Source organism: Odontesthes bonariensis, chromosome 18, assembly GCF_027942865.1.
Source record: "Odontesthes bonariensis isolate fOdoBon6 chromosome 18, fOdoBon6.hap1, whole genome shotgun sequence".
Classification (NCBI taxonomy): domain Eukaryota; kingdom Metazoa; phylum Chordata; class Actinopteri; order Atheriniformes; family Atherinopsidae; genus Odontesthes; species Odontesthes bonariensis.
The window spans coordinates 20081517-20101209 of record NC_134523.1 but is presented as its reverse complement, the minus strand read 5'-3'; the positions used below and the strand labels follow the sequence as shown (position 1 = coordinate 20101209).

The 19693-nt window shown below is 38.4% G+C and overlaps 1 long non-coding RNA gene and 4 gene segments (V, D, J or C); 3 read left to right on the top strand and 2 right to left on the bottom strand.

Annotated features, from left to right (window-relative positions):
- Positions 1 to 4731: 4731 nt before the first annotated feature.
- On the bottom strand, positions 4732 to 5340 carry LOC142367834 (immunoglobulin kappa variable 6D-21-like). The segment is given in 2 exon segments: positions 4732 to 5039; positions 5255 to 5340. Coding segments are annotated over 2 exon segments (363 nt in total).
- A 1768-nt stretch (positions 5341 to 7108) lies between these two features.
- LOC142367797 (Ig kappa-b4 chain C region-like) lies at positions 7109 to 8666 on the top strand. The segment is given in 2 exon segments: positions 7109 to 7262; positions 8253 to 8666. A coding segment is annotated over 1 exon segment (255 nt).
- A 2416-nt stretch (positions 8667 to 11082) lies between these two features.
- LOC142367919 (uncharacterized) lies at positions 11083 to 11490 on the top strand. Its single transcript, XR_012767208.1, has 3 exons — positions 11083 to 11119; positions 11238 to 11290; positions 11399 to 11490. It is a non-coding gene; the product is annotated as an uncharacterized LOC142367919 (long non-coding RNA).
- Positions 11491 to 15142: 3652 nt separating this feature from the next.
- LOC142367764 (Ig kappa-b4 chain C region-like) lies at positions 15143 to 16760 on the top strand. The segment is given in 2 exon segments: positions 15143 to 15282; positions 16273 to 16760. A coding segment is annotated over 1 exon segment (255 nt).
- Positions 16761 to 17919: 1159 nt separating this feature from the next.
- On the bottom strand, positions 17920 to 18528 carry LOC142367754 (immunoglobulin kappa variable 6D-21-like). The segment is given in 2 exon segments: positions 17920 to 18227; positions 18443 to 18528. Coding segments are annotated over 2 exon segments (363 nt in total).
- Positions 18529 to 19693: the final 1165 nt, after the last annotated feature.

The following is a 19693-nucleotide window of genomic DNA, read 5'->3' as shown; positions in this document are numbered from 1 at the left end:
ACACAAAACAACAAACGACAGCTTTTTAGACGACATTTTTGCACCTGCATTATGTCATAATAATCCCAGGAAGTGCAACAATTTCCATGCCTCCAGTTGAAAGACACACACACCAACAGACCTTTCCAAAGACTTTGGTTTACGCATTTCTTCATCTGATACTCATTAGAGATTGAAACGTTCACAGTATGAGCGTTGTTAGCCCTGGGCACGTTCAGGATGTTTTTAATGGCCCAAGTGTCATGCCAAGGTAGTTATCCCTGCCAGACAGTATATCCCCGACACGCGGGAGCGCGCACTCACTCAGCGGAGGTCGACCCACAGCATTACACTTCCTTTTTCCTCACACAAACAGATAAAAAATGCTAATCTAGACCTTTCAGTTAATTGTTTGAGGTTTTGTTGTTCAATCTGTGAGGTTTTATGAAGAAATATAAAGAATAAATGTATTTTCTGAACGTGTTATTAATTAAACTGTAGGATTCATTTCCGTTAATTGTGCACGCATACTGAAGAACTTAGAGAATCGCTCTGTAAATCAAATCAAATCAAATCAAATTTATTTGTATAGCACATTTCATGTACAAACAGTTCAAAGTGCTTTACATAAAATAAAAGCATTGCAGCAGGGAGTGCAAGAAGCATTAAAAATACATAAAATAATATAAAGAGAAACAAATAAGCTACTTTCCCTCCTGCAGAACTACAGTTCTCATGATCATTTAACATTTTGAGACACATTTGAGAGTCACTCACCTTTTCTCTCTCTCTCTGTTAGAGAAAAGCTATTTAAAACACTTCATTAATATATGGGGTATCTAAGTGACCAATCAGAAGTGACGATGCTGCGTGTTCTTTTCCTAAGTTCAAAATAGTGATGCCAAATGCAATCTTCCATGTCCTGTCGTATTTTGTTCACCTAAAGAGGCAGCATAAAATTTTAACAATACTGCCACTACTCCAAACTTGTTTGGCAATAAACAAAGGCCTCGAACAAAATGTTCAAAGCAAAATAAAACAAATTGGAAGCTCAACTGGGTCGAGAAGTTGCAAAAATTGCAAACATTAAGAAAGAATGAGACTTTTTGGAAGAGGTTTTTCTTTCACTTTGACTTAGTAAAATGCATTTTTGGATCAAACCAATTTGCACTGGTCATTGTGCCAGTTTAATACTGTGCAAACATAGTGAATAAAATCACAGATTTATCTGCCTCAGTGAAATTGCTGGATTTCACCAGCAGATGGCAGCACAAACAAAGATAAACAAAGATCAAAATAGGGAATCAGTCCACCTGGGTCAGAGGCAGAGGCTCGATGGGTGATATATTTAGTTATTTATCATAGTTTGGATGGAATATAAGTTTTGTTAGACATCTAGTTTCAAGTGAAAATATATTTTAGCTGAAATATGTTCACTGGCTTTGTGACCTTTTGACCTGAGGTGGTAAAAAGATCACAAAAGAGCCCCTCTACCACTCTTATCTAAATATGAAAATGTCCGAGCAGTTCTGATGGAGATTCATTAAAAAAATATTTGGCTTCATTACAAGGTGTGCAACAGCCTACTTGTCAGATCTCTAAGACATTCCTACCCAAGGTGTTCTGAGCTCCTTTAAGATGACTGATGACATGATGGTTAAGATGCCAGTCATCAGCATAGATTTAATGGTTTGGAAAGAAATGATCGAAGTATTTTTAAACCTGATTTAGCTTTGTTAGATATAATCAGGTAAAAAAAATATCATTGCTGGGTTTTATTATTTATGAGATGATTTGATTCTGCGCTGAACATAAACTGCCACGAGGCAGCTTATGTGATAGACACCACTGTAAGGCAGAGCTGACTTTTTTTTTTTTAAGGATCAAACAAGATTTTATGGAGGAAGTACGCTGTAAAGTGTGTGGTCGGTGAACTGTTTCAGTCTCTGAAGTCTCTTGCTCAAGTATCTGGGCTAGTTTGCTTTCAGTCTCACTGGGGGAGGTTTTTGTACGATGCTTTTTCACTGTGTGAACAGATACTGGCTGTTTATATAGTGGAGACCCTGACAGTAATAAACTCCTGCATCTTCAGCCTGAACTCCACTGATGGTCAGAGTGAAGTCAACTCCATTCCCTGCTCCACTTCCACTGAATCTGGAGGAGATTCCTGAAAATCTGTCTGATGTTCTGTAGATCAGAGCTTTAGGAGCTTCTCCAGATTTCTGATGGTACCAGGCCAGGTAGTATTGTGAACCAGAGTACTGAACTACTTGTGTACTGGCCTTACAGTCCATAGAGACAGTTTGACCGAGCTGCACTGATTTGGCTGCTGGCTGAGTCAAGACAACACTTTGTCCAAAAGACCCTGAGGAGAGAGAAGAAACTCTGGACATGAGACGGTGAGGTGAAACTCAGCTACACTCCAAATGATTCTCACATCACAGAAAAATGATTGTCCTCACCCTGAGTGAAGCAGAGGAGAGTCCAGATGAGGACGCAGGTCAAAGTCATGTTTCTGATGAGGAGGATTTCTGTGGCTTCTGGTGTCATGAAGGTCAGCTGTCAGTCATCCAGTGTTCAACTCTCAGGACTATAAACTCTCCCAGAGCACTGGAGCATGGTGCTGCTGATGCAAAGTGGCTCTCTATGGAAATGCTCTCACTGACTTGTTTCATATACTTAAGACAGTTGTTAAATATAAAAAATGCAGTCAAACAAAAGAAGATTTTATGAATGTTTATTCTATTATTGTCTACTTTTTTAAGTGAAGTCATAATATTTTCTGTTTCACTGCTGAATGATGAAGAGCTGCCACCAGCGTCTCGCTGTTAATGTTGTGAATTGTTCTACAGTGATAATAAATAAATTGTATTCTATCATTCAAGATTCCATTGGTACTTTTCTTATATCTATTTTAGATATTTTATGCTAAAAACACTCAGTGAGATCATAATCCTCCTAATGTGTTGTCAGACAAAGTTTAGTGTTGCAAGTTGGACTGAATGAAATTATATTTATTAATTCAGAACATTAAAAAGTTTGTCGACGCAAATAAAAGAAAAAATCTTGGAAACATTACATATTTCATGTCATTATTCTATAAATTAAGATTATGTCTTTTATAACATGGAGGAACTTGAGGAATGGGAATAAAAGTCTTGGTGGATTTGATTAATTTAAATAATAAAATGGAAGTGAAGGACTATTATATAAACTTTATATAAACAAATTTACCTTCTTTCAGTGCATTATTTTTCTGTTGTGTTTAAGTTTCCACATGGAAGTAATAAGTATATGACAAGTGATTATGATCACATTAATAAGTAATAAGTGAAAATATCAAGTGGCATTTCATTCAATGAAACATTAAATCTTTTGTTCTGAAACCTGTCTGCTGCCACGGTTCAGCAGTAATGCTTATCCGTTTCCATGGTAACTGAGTTCTGAGGGAGAAGTGAAACTTCCAGTTTCAGACCAGTTTCATACGAGAACAAACCGCAGCGCCCTTTATTTTCTCTCTGTATGAACTTTCTTCAGGTCGACTCTCTGCCTCCTTCTTTAATGGGTCCAGTCATCCCCCGTCTGATGGTACCTCTCAGTGATTTATTCTAGTTTTTAGTGAAGTTGATTACTTTGACTCCTCCAAACAATAAAGTCACATTCAACAAGTTGTCTCTGCTTCCATTTTAAGTTTTCATTATCAACTGAGTACTATAGGTTTATATATCCGTGTTTGCTAGTATGTTACTGTGTTCAAAATTCATTTTGATATTCTCACATAATAAAGGTTTGTTCATCTCATCAGTTACATTGTTTTCATGTAAAAGTGACTTGATGAACTTATCTTGTTGGGAACAGTGAGATGATTTTATCTGGTTCAAATCAAGCAAAAATAAATGGTTTCCTTCATAACTATTTAAATGATGTGGAAGAAAACATATTGGATGAGCACAAAGCATTTGAAAATAGTACATACACACTGTGATGCTATGGGTAGAAGCTAAGTCCATAATTCATGACTAGAATCCATGGTAGGCTCTCCTGGCATTTTGGTAAAATAAGTGAATATATTGTGAAGATCAAATGATTAATTAGTTTATTATGAGAATCTATGAAAGCCTCTTTCACCCCACTTTGATGATCATCTACAAAAAAAAAAATAGATTATATCTCATCATTTTAATTTGATATCTCATAATTATAAATTAGAACATCTGGATGATAACTTACTGTCTTTAAATTTGGTCTCAGTGTCCTATAATAATGAATCTCATAATTCTGAGATACTTTTCTTTTACATCACTTTATTGTTGATTTCTCAGAGCCGTGATGTACACTTTTTTTTCATCATTTTTGGTCACAGCATCTAGAAAAATTATGACTTAGGAGGCAGGTTCACTGTGAATTTATCATTTTCATCATTTAAAAAGTTTAATATGATCAATGTTATTGAATTAATTATTTCATTTTAGTTGAGCAATGATTTTTAAATTAAATAAAAAATTAAAGAAACTTTTGAATAGATCAATATAAAAATTTAGTGTTCATATTGTGTGATTCTTTATGATATAAATTAATTGAACAAAAAATTAAACCTCCGCAAAGTTTAAATGTGTTTAGCAAAATGTTTAAATGTAATAAAACTGGAAAAAAAGTTAATTTTCAAAAGTTAATGATTGTTTTTAGTTTCAGTGCAGCTGTGGATCAGATCAGTTCCTCTCCAGCTGAGGGAGGTTTTTGTACGACGTTGTATCACTGTGTGAACGGGAAGCTGCTAACCTGCTGACAGTAATAAACTCCTGAATCTTCAGCCTGAACTCTGCTGATGATCAGAGTGAAGTCAGTCCCAGATCCACTTCCACTAAAACGATCTGAAACTCCAGAATGAAGATTTGTAGCATAATAGATCAGGAGTTTAGGAGCTTCTCCAGGTTTCTGGAGGTACCAGTGGAGGTAGTTACCAACACCTGTACTGGTTTTACATCTGATGGAGACAGTGTTTCCTGGAGCAACAGACTGAGATCCAGGAGTCTGAGTCAGGATGGTTTCTCCTGATGAACCTGGAAAATATGAGAAAGATGAGAATAGTTATCAAGACAAATTCAACTTGAGGAAAGATGATCAACATCCAAACAGAAGAGGATGATTTCTTTAACATGGAGAACAGATGGAAGAAGGTCAATGCTGCTTGTTCCAGTGTTTCTCCATCATAGCAGAACATCATTGTGGGGAACCTGGTTGTATCCTGAAGCAGAGTTTAAGAAGAGAGTCTCACCCTGAACAAGGAGCCCCAGGGTGCTCAGCAGCAGAGTCAGTGACATCATCATCATGGTGCTGCTGGTGTGTCAGTGTCTCTGAAAGGTCTGGACAGCCACTGATCAACACTGACCTCTTAACATCTGGGAGCAGAGAGGCAGGACACATATGCAAACACACAGAGTCAGTCAGCTGGAGCTGTGCTCTACATGTCAGGATGTTTCCTCCTCTCTGCTTGGACAGCTGACTGTTACATCATCTTCATGTAGATTCTCAGCTTGACATCTAATTGTGCAGAGGATGATATCATAAATGATCATCCTGGTTGAATTGATCTCAGCATAACACTACGTTAAACTCTTAAAAGAACCTGTCCCTTTAGTGTCCAGGTAGAAGGAAAGAAAACTTTATTTTCTTCTCACATCAGGTCAATTAGACGAAATAACCTTTGAAAAAAAAATATGAATTTATTCTTCAGTTTTGTTAAAAAAAGGACAGAAAGAACAAACAACAGCTTCATCATTCATGGTATTTCTTCTGTATTTGTTGATGTCAGACTGACAGTAATATCTTGGTTTAATTCATCCTTTTAGATTGTTGCTATAAACTTCATGCCACAGGAATGTTGGCCCTAATGTGTCACACCTGAAACTACAAATACAAAATAAATCAAATCTTGTCGTATAAATGCAGCTTTTGTTCAGAGTAAGAAGTTTGTTTAAAGTTTAAAGACGCCACATTTGGTCTGAAGGTGGAACTATTGTTATGGGAAGATTATGCCAATTATTGAATGAATTCTTGTGTTTTGATGTTTGTAAAAGTGAAACACGATGCTTGTGTGTGTGCAGGTGTGTCTGTTCAGTGAACTGTATCAGTCTGCAGCAGCTTCCAGCTGCAGAAGTTACTTCAGTTCTGGCTGAATCTGACTGAAGGAGGTTTTTGTACGATGCTTTTTCACTGTGTGAACACATAGCCACTGTGATAACTCTGACAGTAATAAACTCCTGCATCTTCAGCCTGAACTCCGCTGATGGTCAGAGTGAAGTCAACTCCATTCCCTGCTCCACTTCCACTGAATCTGGAGGAGATTCCTGAATATCTGTCTGATGTGTAGTAGATCAGAAATTTGGGAGCTTCTCCAGATTTCTGATGGTACCAGGCCAGGTAGTATTTTGAACCAGTGCGGTGAGCTACTTGTGTACTGGCCTTACAGTCCATAGAGACAGTTTGACCGAGCTGCACTGATTTGGCTGCTGGCTGAGTCAAGACAACACTTTGTCCAACAGACCCTGAGGAGAGAGAAGAAACTCTGGACGTGAGACGGTGAGGTGAAACTCAGCTACACTCCAAATGATTCTCACATCACAGAAAAATGATTGTCCTCACCCTGAGTGAAGCAGAGGAGAGTCCAGATGAGGACGCAGGTCAAAGTCATGTTTCTGATGAGGAGGATTTCTGTGGCTTCTGGTGTCATAAAGGTCAGCTGTCAGTCATCCAGTGTTCAACTCTCAGGACTATAAACTCTCCCAGAGCACTGGAGCATGGTGCTGCTGATGCAAAGTGGCTCTCTATGGAAATGCTCTCACTGACTCCAACAGGGACTTGGATTAATCTGATGATGTATTTTATTAATGGATTAACTTAGTTTATCACAGTATTGATCTGAAATATGTGATATCTTTGGTGTTTCTCTTTAGATTTGTTGCTTGTAAAAATGGATATTCTGGAATTGTCCGTTTCTTTTTTTGTTGTTGTTCTTTTACTTTACAGCGATCACTTTTAATTAAATACATGTTTTTTAAAAGGGGGAACATTAGGGGGATTAATTGATTTATTATATTTTCTATAAATCTGATCCTCATATTACCCAGCTGTGTTTAACAGTCCGAGTCTGTTTGTGTTGAGTTTGTTGTGTCCAAAGTCAGAGAGCCGTGTCTCTGTGCTGTCAGAGGTTTTTGTACGACGACTCAACCAGTTTGTATCACTGTGGTTGACTTTTGGTGGAGGAACCAGGCTGGATGTTAACTGTAAGTACCTTTATCTTCTAAAAAAAAAATCTAAATTCAAGTTTTATTTGATTCAAATCAATAAAGAACCACTTTATGTGAATGTATTGGATGATAGTTCAAATTTTGTGTTTTTCTGGTGACTCTGACCTCACAGTGATGCAGAAAAACTCTAGTTAGAACAAGAATCTTTTAATTATGTATTTTTAAGTAATGGTAAATTGAAATGTGTTTGCATCACCGCACCGAGTTTAAGCTGTTATTTTCAAAAAAATCACAAATTTATGGCGGATTTGCTTTTTCATGATTTCATTTGAAAGTTAGATTGTAATTCTTCACAGAAAAAAGTATTTCTTAACGTAAAATGTATTTTATTGTTGTAAAAAATATATTTTTTGTATGTTTTGAATAATCATCTTAAATATGTTTTAAATATTGCATAATTTTTTGCTTTGTATTACTCACAGATAGGAAATTATAATTGCAGGTAACACTGTCTAACCATTTAATGTAGAATTAATGCAGCTAATTCAATCAGTTTCTTCATCAGTATGATTTGTCTTTTTAACTGGGGGAAATGTTTCCACAATTTCAAAAGTTTGTTCTACATTTTTTAAGGTGATGGTTCCCTAGTTTTGCCTTGTGTGAATGTTTATATCTAATGAGATTTGAACTGAAAAAGTGGAGGATCGATGAAGATCTTCTTACTCTTGATTTACTGCATCATTTTCAACTTTGATGTTTAAGTTTGGTCATAAAACTGAGGTGAGACTTTCCTGCTTAGAACACTTTATCTTTAGTACTGAAACCTTTCTGTTGCCATGGTTCATTAGTGATGCTCATATGTTGCCGTGGTTACTGAGCTCTGAGAGGGAAGTGAAAGCTGAAGTTTCATCCAGCTTGGGGAAGATTAATGAAACCAGCAGCTTCCTCTTCAACAGCAAACAGGGAGGAATAGTTTTGCTCGTTGTACAAACCTTCTTCATGTCGTCTCTTTGTCTCTTCTTCCAGTGGGTCGAGTCGTCCCCACCCTGACGGTGCTGTCCCCCTCCACAGAGGAGCTGCAGCAGCAGAAGAAGGCCACCCTCATGTGTCTGGCCAACAAGGGCTTCCCCTCAGGCTGGAGTCTGTCCTGGAAGGTGGACGGCAGCAGCAGCAGCAGCTGGGAGGAGATCGGGAGCCCCGGGGTGCTGCAGAAGGACGGCCTCTACAGCTGGAGCAGCACCCTGAGGCTCCCTGCAGACCAGTGGGAGAAGGTGGGCTCTGTGACCTGTGAGGCCACCCAGGGCTCCCAGACTCCAGTCACAGAGACACTGAGGAGAGACCAGTGTTCCCAGTCCTGACCTGACTCACTGGGACTCAGATATTCTTTTCATTCTGTTATGTTATCAGTCTGCAGGCCTTTTTCTCTTTACCTTAAGATTATCAGACAGTCTTTTTTACTTTGCAATGTTTATCATTTAACTATATTCAGACAATAAAGATTTACTCATTAAATTTGACTCCTATATTTTCTTAATATCCGGGACTACGGCTTGGGGAAGCTTTACTGATTTTTGAGAAAGGAAGTCGTACATGAACGATTTTTTAAGACAATATTACACTCATTTAATGTCAAGCTGAAATTATTAATTAAAGTTGTATCACAGTTTAAAGGCCAAATGCACCGATAAATCTCTTCTTCAGCCTGAACTCTGCAGATTAAAACTATTCTTTTTTCAGAAAATGGAATGATATAGTTAGTAAAAATATTTTTTCACTATATTCAAACAGACAACTCTGAGTCATTTTTTGAGGAGCACATGACAAAACTAAAGAGTCTCAAAAAAAGCCCATAAAGTCAGACATCTCATACGTGAAACAGAGTAATTACCATGAACATAAAACAAGGTCATTTTCATTAACAGAACATTTTCATGGCATTCTAGAAATTATTGACATTAAAACGCCCTGAAACTATGTGTCAGTGGCAGAAAATCCTCAGTAAACAGCTTGAAAGAGAATCCTTTTTTTTTCTCTCATTATGGGGTGTGTGACTGTTAAACTGTGTAGACAAAGCACAGTCAGCCAGGACTTTATCAGGTATAATCTGTGTACATTATTCAACAAAGTGAGAAATAAAATTATCTTTTTTGGAACCAACAGTGTTCGTCACTTGTTTGTTTTAACAAAAAGAAAAAAAAACTGTTTATTTATGATTTCAAAGTATGAACTTTATAAGATCATGGAACGTGTTCACTTAAATAGCTTTGATTCATAAGGAAAGTGCTGAAAAACACTTTACAAGTAAACTTTCTATCTATAAGTTTTATTTTAGTCAATGATTTTGATCTAATTGAAGACAAAGAAAGTTTAAATCATAAATTGTTGTTCATATTTCATGTTATTCTTAAATCTTATTTTGATGATTGTTTGATGTTCTGTGTCATTGATCATCAACACAAACTGCATGAAAAGAGGGATTTGTGGATGTATGTGGCCCCTTACATGTCCGCATACGTTAAGCCCCTGCATTTGCGGTGGTAAAAGTGAAAACTTGGCCCAAGTTGTCGCAAATTGACCTGGCAACTGCTCCCCCATGCCCCCCTCCCCTCCCCTACTTAGGAGAGCCTTTAATATGTAAATGCCAGTGATCAGGTCAGGAGCTGCCACAGTCATTTTCAAGTGGGGTGGGGTGAGGTGAGGTGGGGCGTGGGCAGGCCTGTTTCTACACGTTCACTATCACCTCCAACTCCAGCCAAGTTTGTTGCTGTGTTGTCTTGAAAAAGAAGAGGTGCACGCTGTCTGCTGGTGACAGGTGATGCATATCTGTTTTTTTCCTCCCAAACACCTCTTTTGTAATACCGCTTTTTGTGGGCAAAATTCAAGGATTCAAGGTTTCAAAGGTTTATTGTCATATGTGCAGTTAGAAACGTGTTTCCCTGAACAATGAAATTCTTTTCTTTGTTGCCCGCACTGGATGTCCAAATGTATAATAATAAAGATAAGATAAAGATAAAATAAGCATGCAACAGCAATATTCTAAAAGGTTTCTTAAATAAAATAGAAATATAGAAATAAAAATATAGAAATCTGGCCTGTATACATAATGTGCAGTAGTGCGCTCAGTGTTTTATTGTATATGGCTTAATTCGGTGTCACAATGGTCACAATATCGCCGAGGTCTTTTCTTTGTCCTTGCAGAGTCCATTTTTGTGTCAAAACAGTGCAAATTGCCAGCTGTGGTCAGACAACATTAAATAGCAAAAGGACGGGAGGTTGTCTCGCGAGTATTCCGTGTAATGACGTATACGCATATGATTGGTGGAGCTTAACGGCTCGCATAAGCTCTCGTTCAATCACGTATGAGAAACATTGTGTCGTGCAGCGTAAACAAAAAGTTTAAGGAGCAGATCTGGCGGCAGAAAGGCAGACAGAAATCGCTGAGGTCCCGTGCTGTGAAAACTGACCTGGTTTGCAGAATACAATGGCTGGAAGACGACTTGCTTTCAACTCCCCAGCAACTCTCTGCGGGTCTACAGGTTTGTGTGTTTTTTTCTACTTGCACATGACCATTTGATTGTTTAATTTTAGTCTTGTTGACACTGTACAGCACTTGGGACAGTTCTCGCTGATTTTAAATGTGCTGTATATTAAACTTACTTACTCACTTGCTTACAGGCAGATAAAATGAAAGTCCTGTTGAATGCTATGACCGGAATGTCTCGTATGGTGGCCAGCACTGTGGATACGGTCGTGGAGAGGGTTCTGGAGGGAATCGACCAGAGATTCGCTAGGTTGGAGGCAAGATGGCTGTCGAGAACGGACTGGAGTTACATTCCAGAGAAGTTGAAGAGCGCACTCCCAAGAGAAGGCGGATACAGAATCCGAAAATCGCGGTAAGAGTAGGTTATTGACTGTGGCTTTAGGCTAAACTCAACTTAATTGTGTCCATCAGTGAAAACCAGTGTGAGTTGCTTTATTTAAAAAAATGAATTTCGTGTTTTCAATTTATAGGAAGCAGTTCGCCGCCTGCATAACTCACCGTGGCATTATAATCCAGGTCAAGGGTAAGAATAAGTGAGTGTTCTCCCAATATCTAGTTGAGTTGGACCCGATGTTACGTTACGTCAATGCAGGTTTTTTTTTTATTAACCATAGGCCTATTGTTTTTACAGGCTACTGTCACCTCACAATATGGATGTAACGAGTCGCTTGAAGGAGGCGGTGTCAAACAGTCCGAACTTCAGAGAGGCAGACGGGGACACTATCGAGGGTGAGCGGCGCTGACTTTTACCACGGCTGGCACTGATACTTTTAAGCACTGGTCATTTTATTCATTCCTCTTGTTTGTTTTTTTTAGCAGCGTGGTGGACCTGTGTGCTGTGCTACAGGCGCGTCTTGAAGCCAACCCGAAATACTCACAGTCTCACCACAGAAGAGTGAAAGAGAGTAAGAACATATACGCTGTCAATATGACTTTTGTTACTTTATAGACAAGTTGTCAATATGCTGTGCATGGATAGACTATGTTTTGATTATTTATTGGTTATTCCAACAGCTCCCAGAAGCCAGCTTCTGATCCAGGATGAGGACGTCTGACAACTCCCGCAGACCCTGCAGGGACCGGAGTAATGCGAAGAATGCGGATTCCAAACGGCGGCGTTTAGGCTTATTGTGTATATTGTTGGCTACAGCAGTGTGTGTATATATAGTTTTCAATTCTTTATTATCAATATGGTTCTTATTACAATGTACGCTATGTACATTGTGTGGTGTGGCAATAAAAGCGCTTTAAAAAAAAAAAAGTTTCCTTTTTCATTCTCAATAGATTCACGTCATTCATGCCTGCATTAGCCTAGTCATAGTGCAGCTTATAAGAATGACGTGAATATATGAAGTACACAAACATCCCAGGAATATTAGTAATCATAATCACAATTATTAATCATAATTGCTGAATGATATGCCCATATAAAGTATGCATATATTAACCTTATTGGCCAATGGGCGGTCAGCTTTACAGGAGCTTTTTTATGTAATCACGTGCCTTTTTCGTCCAATACCAGTGAGGCCAGTGAGAGGTCCAGGCACTCTCACAGCGGGGTGCTAATCGCTGGGCCATTAGCACCCCGCTGTGAGAGCCTGCCGCGAGTCGGGTTCGTTTCCGACGATTTTCTCGCTCAACAAACTTAAAGTTTGTCTGCCTGCAAGCGCCCAGGTGCGTCCAAAAATTAGGCAAATTCGCGGATGTTCACTGCCGTCCACAGTGACACAAATCCCTCTTTTCGTGCAGTTAAAGGAAATCTTTTTTTTTTAAATATCTGGTCTATAACAAAATTATTAACTTTAAACAATCTGTTTAGTTACAAAAGAATGAATAAATAAATAAATAGATAACTCCTGATACATTGTGTTTTTATAATTTATAGCAGCTTTGTGCGTGTTTAGTTTCAGTGCAGCTGTGGATCAGATCAGTTCCTCTCCAGCTGAGGGAGGTTTTTGTACGACGTTGTATCACTGTGTGAACGGTGTGCTGTAACCCTGCTGACAGTAATAAACTCCTGAATCTTCAGCCTGAACTCTGCTGATGGTCAGAGTGAAGTCACTCCCAGATCCACTTCCACTAAAACGATCTGAAACTCCAGAATGAAGATTTGTAGCATAATAAATCAGGAGTTTAGGAGCTTCTCCAGGTTTCTGGAGGTACCAGTGGAGGTTGTTACTAACACTTGTACTGGTTTTACATCTGATGGAGACAGTGTTTCCTGGAGCAACAGACTGAGATCCAGGAGTCTGAGTCAGGATGATTTCTCCTGATGAACCTGGAAAATATGAGAAAGATGAGAATAGTTATCAAGACAAATTCAACTTGAGGAAAGATGATCAACATGCAAACAGAAGAGGATGATTTCTTTAACATGGAGAACAGATGGAAGAAGGCCAATGCTGCTTGTTCCAGTGTTTCTCCATCATAGCAGAACATCATTGTGGTGAACCTGGTTGTATCCTGAAGCAGAGTTTAAGAAGAGAGTCTCACCCTGAACAAGGAGCCCCAGGGTGCTCAGCAGCAGAGTCAGTGACATCATCATCATGGTGCTGCTGGTGTGTCAGTGTCTCTGAAAGGTCTGGACAGCCACTGATCAACACTGACCTCTTAACATCTGGGAGCAGAGAGGCAGGACACATATGCAAACACACAGAGTCAGTCAGCTGGAGCTGTGCTCTACATGTCAGGATGTTTCCTCCTCTCTGCTTGGACAGCTGACTGTTACATCATCTTCATGTAGATTCTCAGCTTGACATCTAATTGTGCAGAGGATGACATCATAAATTATCATCCTGATTGAATTTTTCTCAGCATAACACTACGTTAAACTCTTAAAAGAACCTGTTCCTTAAGTGTCCAGGTAGAAGGAAAGAAAACTTTATTTTCTTCGCACATCGGGTCAATTAGACTAAATAACCTCTGAAAAAAATCTATGATTTTATTCTTAACCACATAGCTTCAGTTTCATCCAAAAAAAGCAAAGAAAGAACAAACAACAGCTTCATCATTCATGGTGTTTCTTCTGTATTTGTTGATGTCAGACTGACAGTAATATCTTGGTTTAATTCATCCTTTTAGATTGTTGCTATAAACTTCATGCCACAGGAATCTTGGCCCTAATGTGTCACACCTGAAACTACAAATACAAAATAAATCAAATCTTGTCGTATAAATGCAGCTTTTGTTCAGAATAAGAAGTTTGTTTAAAGTTTAAAGACACCACATTTGGTCTGAAGGTGGAACTGTTGTTATGGGAAGATTATGCCAATTATTGAATGAATTCTTGTGTTTTGATGTTTGTAAAAGTGAAACACGATGCTTGTGTGTGTGCAGGTGTGTCTGTTCAGTGAACTGTATCAGTCTGCAGCAGCTTCCAGCTGCAGAAGTTACTTCAGTTCTGGCTGAATCTGACTGAAGGAGGTTTTTGTACGATGCTTTTTCACTGTGTGAACACATAGCCACTGTGATAACTCTGACAGTAATAAACTCCTGCATCTTCAGCCTGAACTCCGCTGATGGTCAGAGTGAAGTCAACTCCATTCCCTGCTCCACTTCCACTGAATCTGGAGGAGATTCCTGAATATCTGTCTGATGTGTAGTAGATCAGAAATTTGGGAGCTTCTCCAGATTTCTGATGGTACCAGGCCAGGTAGTATTTTGAACCAGTGCGGTGAGCTACTTGTGTACTGGCCTTACAGTCCATAGAGACAGTTTGACCGAGCTGCACTGATTTGGCTGCTGGCTGAGTCAAGACAACACTTTGTCCAACAGACCCTGAGGAGAGAGAAGAAACTCTGGACGTGAGACGGTGAGGTGAAACTCAGCTACACTCCAAATGATTCTCACATCACAGAAAAATGATTGTCCTCACCCTGAGTGAAGCAGAGGAGAGTCCAGATGAGGACGCAGATCAAAGTCATGTTTCTGATGAGGAGGATTTCTGTGGCTTCTGGTGTCATGAAGGTCAGCTGTCAGTCATCCAGTGTTCAACTCTCAGGACTATAAACTCTCCCAGAGCACTGGAGCATGGTGCTGCTGATGCAAAGTGGCTCTCTATGGAAATGCTCTCACTGACTCCAACAGGGACTTGGATTAATCTGATGATGTATTTTATTAATGGATTAACTTAGTTTATCACAGTATTGATCTGAAATATGTGATATCTTTGGTGTTTCTCTTTAGATTTGTTGCTTGTAAAAATGGATATTCTGGAATTGTCCGTTTCTTTTTTTGTTGTTGTTCTTTTACTTTACAGCGATCACTTTTAATTAAATACATGTTTTTTAAAAGGGGGAACATTAGGGGGATTAATTGATTTATTATATTTTCTATAAATCTGATCCTCATATTACCCAGCTGTGTTTAACAGTCCGAGTCTGTTTGTGTTGAGTTTGTTGTGTCCAAAGTCAGAGAGCCGTGTCTCTGTGCTGTCAGAGGTTTTTGTACGACGACTCAACCAGTTTGTATCACTGTGGTTGACTTTTGGTGGAGGAACCAGGCTGGATGTTAACTGTAAGTACCTTTATCTTCTAAAAAAAAAATCTAAATTCAAGTTTTATTTGATTCAAATCAATAAAGAACCACTTTATGTGAATGTATTGGATGATAGTTCAAATTTTGTGTTTTTCTGGTGACTCTGACCTCACAGTGATTCAGAAAAACTCTAGTTAGAACAAGAATCTTTTAATTATGTATTTTTAAGTAATGGTAAATTGAAATGTGTTTGCATCACCGCACCGAGTTTAAGCTGTTATTTTCAAAAAAATCACAAATTTATGGCGGATTTGCTTTTTCATGATTTCATTTGAAAGTTAGATTGTAATTCTTCACAGAAAAAAGTATTTCTTAACGTAAAATGTATTTTATTGTTGTAAAAAATATATTTTTTGTATGTTTTGAATAATCATCTTAAATATGTTTTAAATAATGCATAATTTTTTGCTTTGTATTACTCACAGATAGGAAATTATAATTGCAGGTAACACTGTCTAACCATTTAATGTAGAATTAATGCAGCTAATTCAATCAGTTTCTTCATCAGTATGATTTCTCTTTTTAACTGGGGGAAATGTTTCCACAATTTCAAAAGTTTGTTCTACATTTTTTAAGGTGATGGTTCCCTAGTTTTGCCTTGTGTGAATGTTTATATCTAATGAGATTTGAACTGAAAAAGTGGAGGATCGATGAAGATCTTCTTACTCTTGATTTACTGCATCATTTTCAACTTTGATGTTTAAGTTTGGTCATAAAACTGAGGTGAGACTTTCCTGCTTAGAACACTTTATCTTTAGTACTGAAACCTTTCTGTTGCCATGGTTCATTAGTGATGCTCATATGTTGCCGTGGTTACTGAGCTCTGAGAGGGAAGTGAAAGCTGAAGTTTCATCCAGCTTGGGGAAGATTAATGAAACCAGCAGCTTCCTCTTCAACAGCAAACAGGGAGGAATAGTTTTGCTCGTTGTACAAACCTTCTTCATGTCGTCTCTTTGTCTCTTCTTCCAGTGGGTCGAGTCGTCCCCACCCTGACGGTGCTGTCCCCCTCCACAGAGGAGCTGCAGCAGCAGAAGAAGGCCACCCTCATGTGTCTGGCCAACAAGGGCTTCCCCTCAGGCTGGAGTCTGTCCTGGAAGGTGGACGGCAGCAGCAGCAGCAGCTGGGAGGAGAGCGGGAGCCCCGGGGTGCTGCAGAAGGACGGCCTCTACAGCTGGAGCAGCACCCTGAGGCTCCCTGCAGACCAGTGGGAGAAGGTGGGCTCTGTGACCTGTGAGGCCACCCAGGGCTCCCAGACTCCAGTCACAGAGACACTGAGGAGAGACCAGTGTTCCCAGTCCTGACCTGACTCACTGGGACTCAGATATTCTTTTCATTCTGTTATGCTATCAGTCTGCAGGCCTTTTTCTCTTTAACTTTTAAGATTATCAGACAGTCTTTTTTACTTTGCAATGTTTATCATTTAACTATATTCAGACAATAAAGATTTACTCATTAAATTTGACTCCTATACTTTCTTAATATCCGGGACTACGGCTTCGGGAAGCTTTACTGATTTTTGGGAAAGGAATTCGTACATGAACGATTCTTTAAGACAATATTAGACTCATTTAATGTCAAGCTGAAATTATTAATTAAAGTCGTATCACAGTTTAAAGGCCAAATGCACCGATATATCTCTTCTTCAGCCTGAACTCTGCAGATTAAAACTATTCTTTTTTCAGAAAATGGAATGATATAGTTAGTAAAGATATTTTTTCACTATTTTCAAACAGACAACTCTGAGTCATTTTTTGAGGAGCACATGACAAAACTCAAGAGTCTCAAAAAAAGCCCATAAAGTCAGACATCTCATTCGTGAAACAGAGTAATTACCATGAACATGAAACAAGGTCATTTTAATTAACAGAACATTTTCATGGCATTCTAGCAATTATTGACATTAAAACGCCCTGAAACTATGTGTCAGTGGCAGAAAATCCTCAGTAAACAGCTTGAAAGAGAATCCTTTTTTTTTCTCTCATTATGGGGTGTCTGACTGTTAAACTGTGTAGACAAAGCACAGTCAGCCAGGACTTTATCAGGTATAATCTGTGGTAATTATTCAACAAAGTGAGAAAAAAATTATCTTTTTGGAACCAACAGTGTTCGTCGCTTGTTTGTTTTAACAAAAAGAAAAAAAAAACTGTTTTTTTATGATTTCAAAGTATGAACTTTATAAGATCAAGGAACATGTTCACTTAGATAGCTTTGATTCATAAGGAAAGTGCTGAAAAACACTTTATAAGACAACTTTCTATTCATAAGTTTTATTTTAGTCAATGATTTTGATCTGATTGGTTGAAGACAAAGAAAGTTTAAATCATAAATTGTTGTTAAAATTTCATGTTATTCTTAAATCTTATTTTGATGATTGTTTGATGTTCTGTGTCATTGATCATCAACACAAAGAAATCTTTATAAAAATATCATGTCTACAACAAAATTATTAACTTTAAATAATCTGTTTACTTATAAAAGAATTAATAAATATATATATAACTCCTGATACATTGTGGCTTTATAATTTAGAGCAGCTTTGTGCGTGTTTAGTTTCAGTGCAGCTGTGGATCAGATCAGTTCCTCTCCAGCTGAGGGAGGTTTTTGTACGACGTTGTATCACTGTGTGAACGGGTAGCTGCTACTCTGCTGACAGTAATAAACTCCTGAATCTTCAGCCTGAACTCTGCTGATGGTCAGAGTGAAGTCAGTCCCAGATCCACTTCCACTATAACGATCTGAAACTCCAGAATGAAGATTTGTAGCATAATAGATCAGGAGTTTAGGAGCTTCTCCAGGTTTCTGGAGGTACCAACTGAGCCAGCTACCAACACCTGTACTGGTTTTACATCTGATGGAGACAGTGTTTCCTGGAGCAACAGACTGAGATCCAGGAGTCTGAGTCAGGATGATTTCTCCTGATGAACCTGGAAAATATGAGAAAGATGAGAATAGTTATCAAGACAAATTCAACTTGAGGAAAGATGATCAACATCCAAACAGAAGAGGATGATTTCTTTAACATGGAGAACAGATGGAAGAAGGTCAATGCTGCTTGTTCCAGTGTTTCTCCATCATAGCAGAACATCATTGTGGTGAACCTGGTTGTATCCTGAAGCAGAGTTTAAGAAGAGAGTCTCACCCTGAACAAGGAGCCCCAGGGTGCTCAGCAGCAGAGTCAGTGACATCATCATCATGGTGCTGCTGGTGTGTCAGTGTCTCTGAAAGGTCTGGACAGCCACTGATCAACACTGACCTCTTAACATCTGGGAGCAGAGAGGCAGGACACATATGCAAACACACAGAGTCAGTCAGCTGGAGCTGTGCTCTACATGTCAGGATGTTTCCTCCTCTCTGCTTGGACAGCTGACTGTTACATCATCTTCATGTAGATTCTCAGTATCTCTTTACACTTCCCCTGCTTTTCAAGTATTACTTTGTCACTGTGCCTCATCGTTACTTTTAATGTTATCTGAATTGACATGTTGATTTTAGTCTATCCCCAACAATATGTACCTCAACAAAAGTATCAGCCTGAACATCAAACTACATATAATCATGTTTATAGTGGATGACATGATAAGTTTTGATCCTGGTAAAAAAAAAAATCGATGTTGGATCAATCTGATGATGCTGTTTATCAATTTATTATTCAGTTTATTGAAAGATATCAAATCAAATCAAATTCATTTGTATAGCACATTTCATGTACAAAACAATTCAAAGTGCTTTACAAAAAATAAAAGCATTGCAGCAGGGAGTGGAAGACACATTAAAATACATAAAAGAATATAAAGAGAAACAAATAAAATAATTTAAATTAATTTAAAAACAAGCAACAGTTCAGATAAATTAAAAGATATCGTGCAGATTTCATGCATAGACACAAGAGAAAAGAAATGTCTTTAACCTGGATTTAAAAATGTCTCCATTTGGTGAAAGTTTAATCTCCACTGGCAGTTTGTTCCACTAGTTTGCAGCATAACAGCTAAGTGCTGCTTCTCCATGTTTAGTCTGGACTCTGGACTGGACCAGCTGACCTGAGTCCTTGGATCTAAGAGCTCTGCTGGGTTTATATTTTCTGAACATGTCACAGAAGTATTTTGGCCCTAAACCATTCTGGGATTTGTAAACCATCAGCAGGCTTTTAAAATCTATTCTGTGACTGACTGGAAGCCAGTGTAAAGATTTTAAAACTGGTGTGATTTGTTCAGATCTCTTAGTCCGGGTTAAAACTCTAGCAGCAGCGTTCTGGATGAGCTGCAGATGTTTAATGCTCTTTTTGGGAAGTCTAGTTAAAAGAGCGTTACAGTAATGGAGTCTACTGGAGATGAATGCATGGATGAGTTTCTCCTGGTCTTTTTGGGAGAGGAAACCTTTAATTCTGTTGATG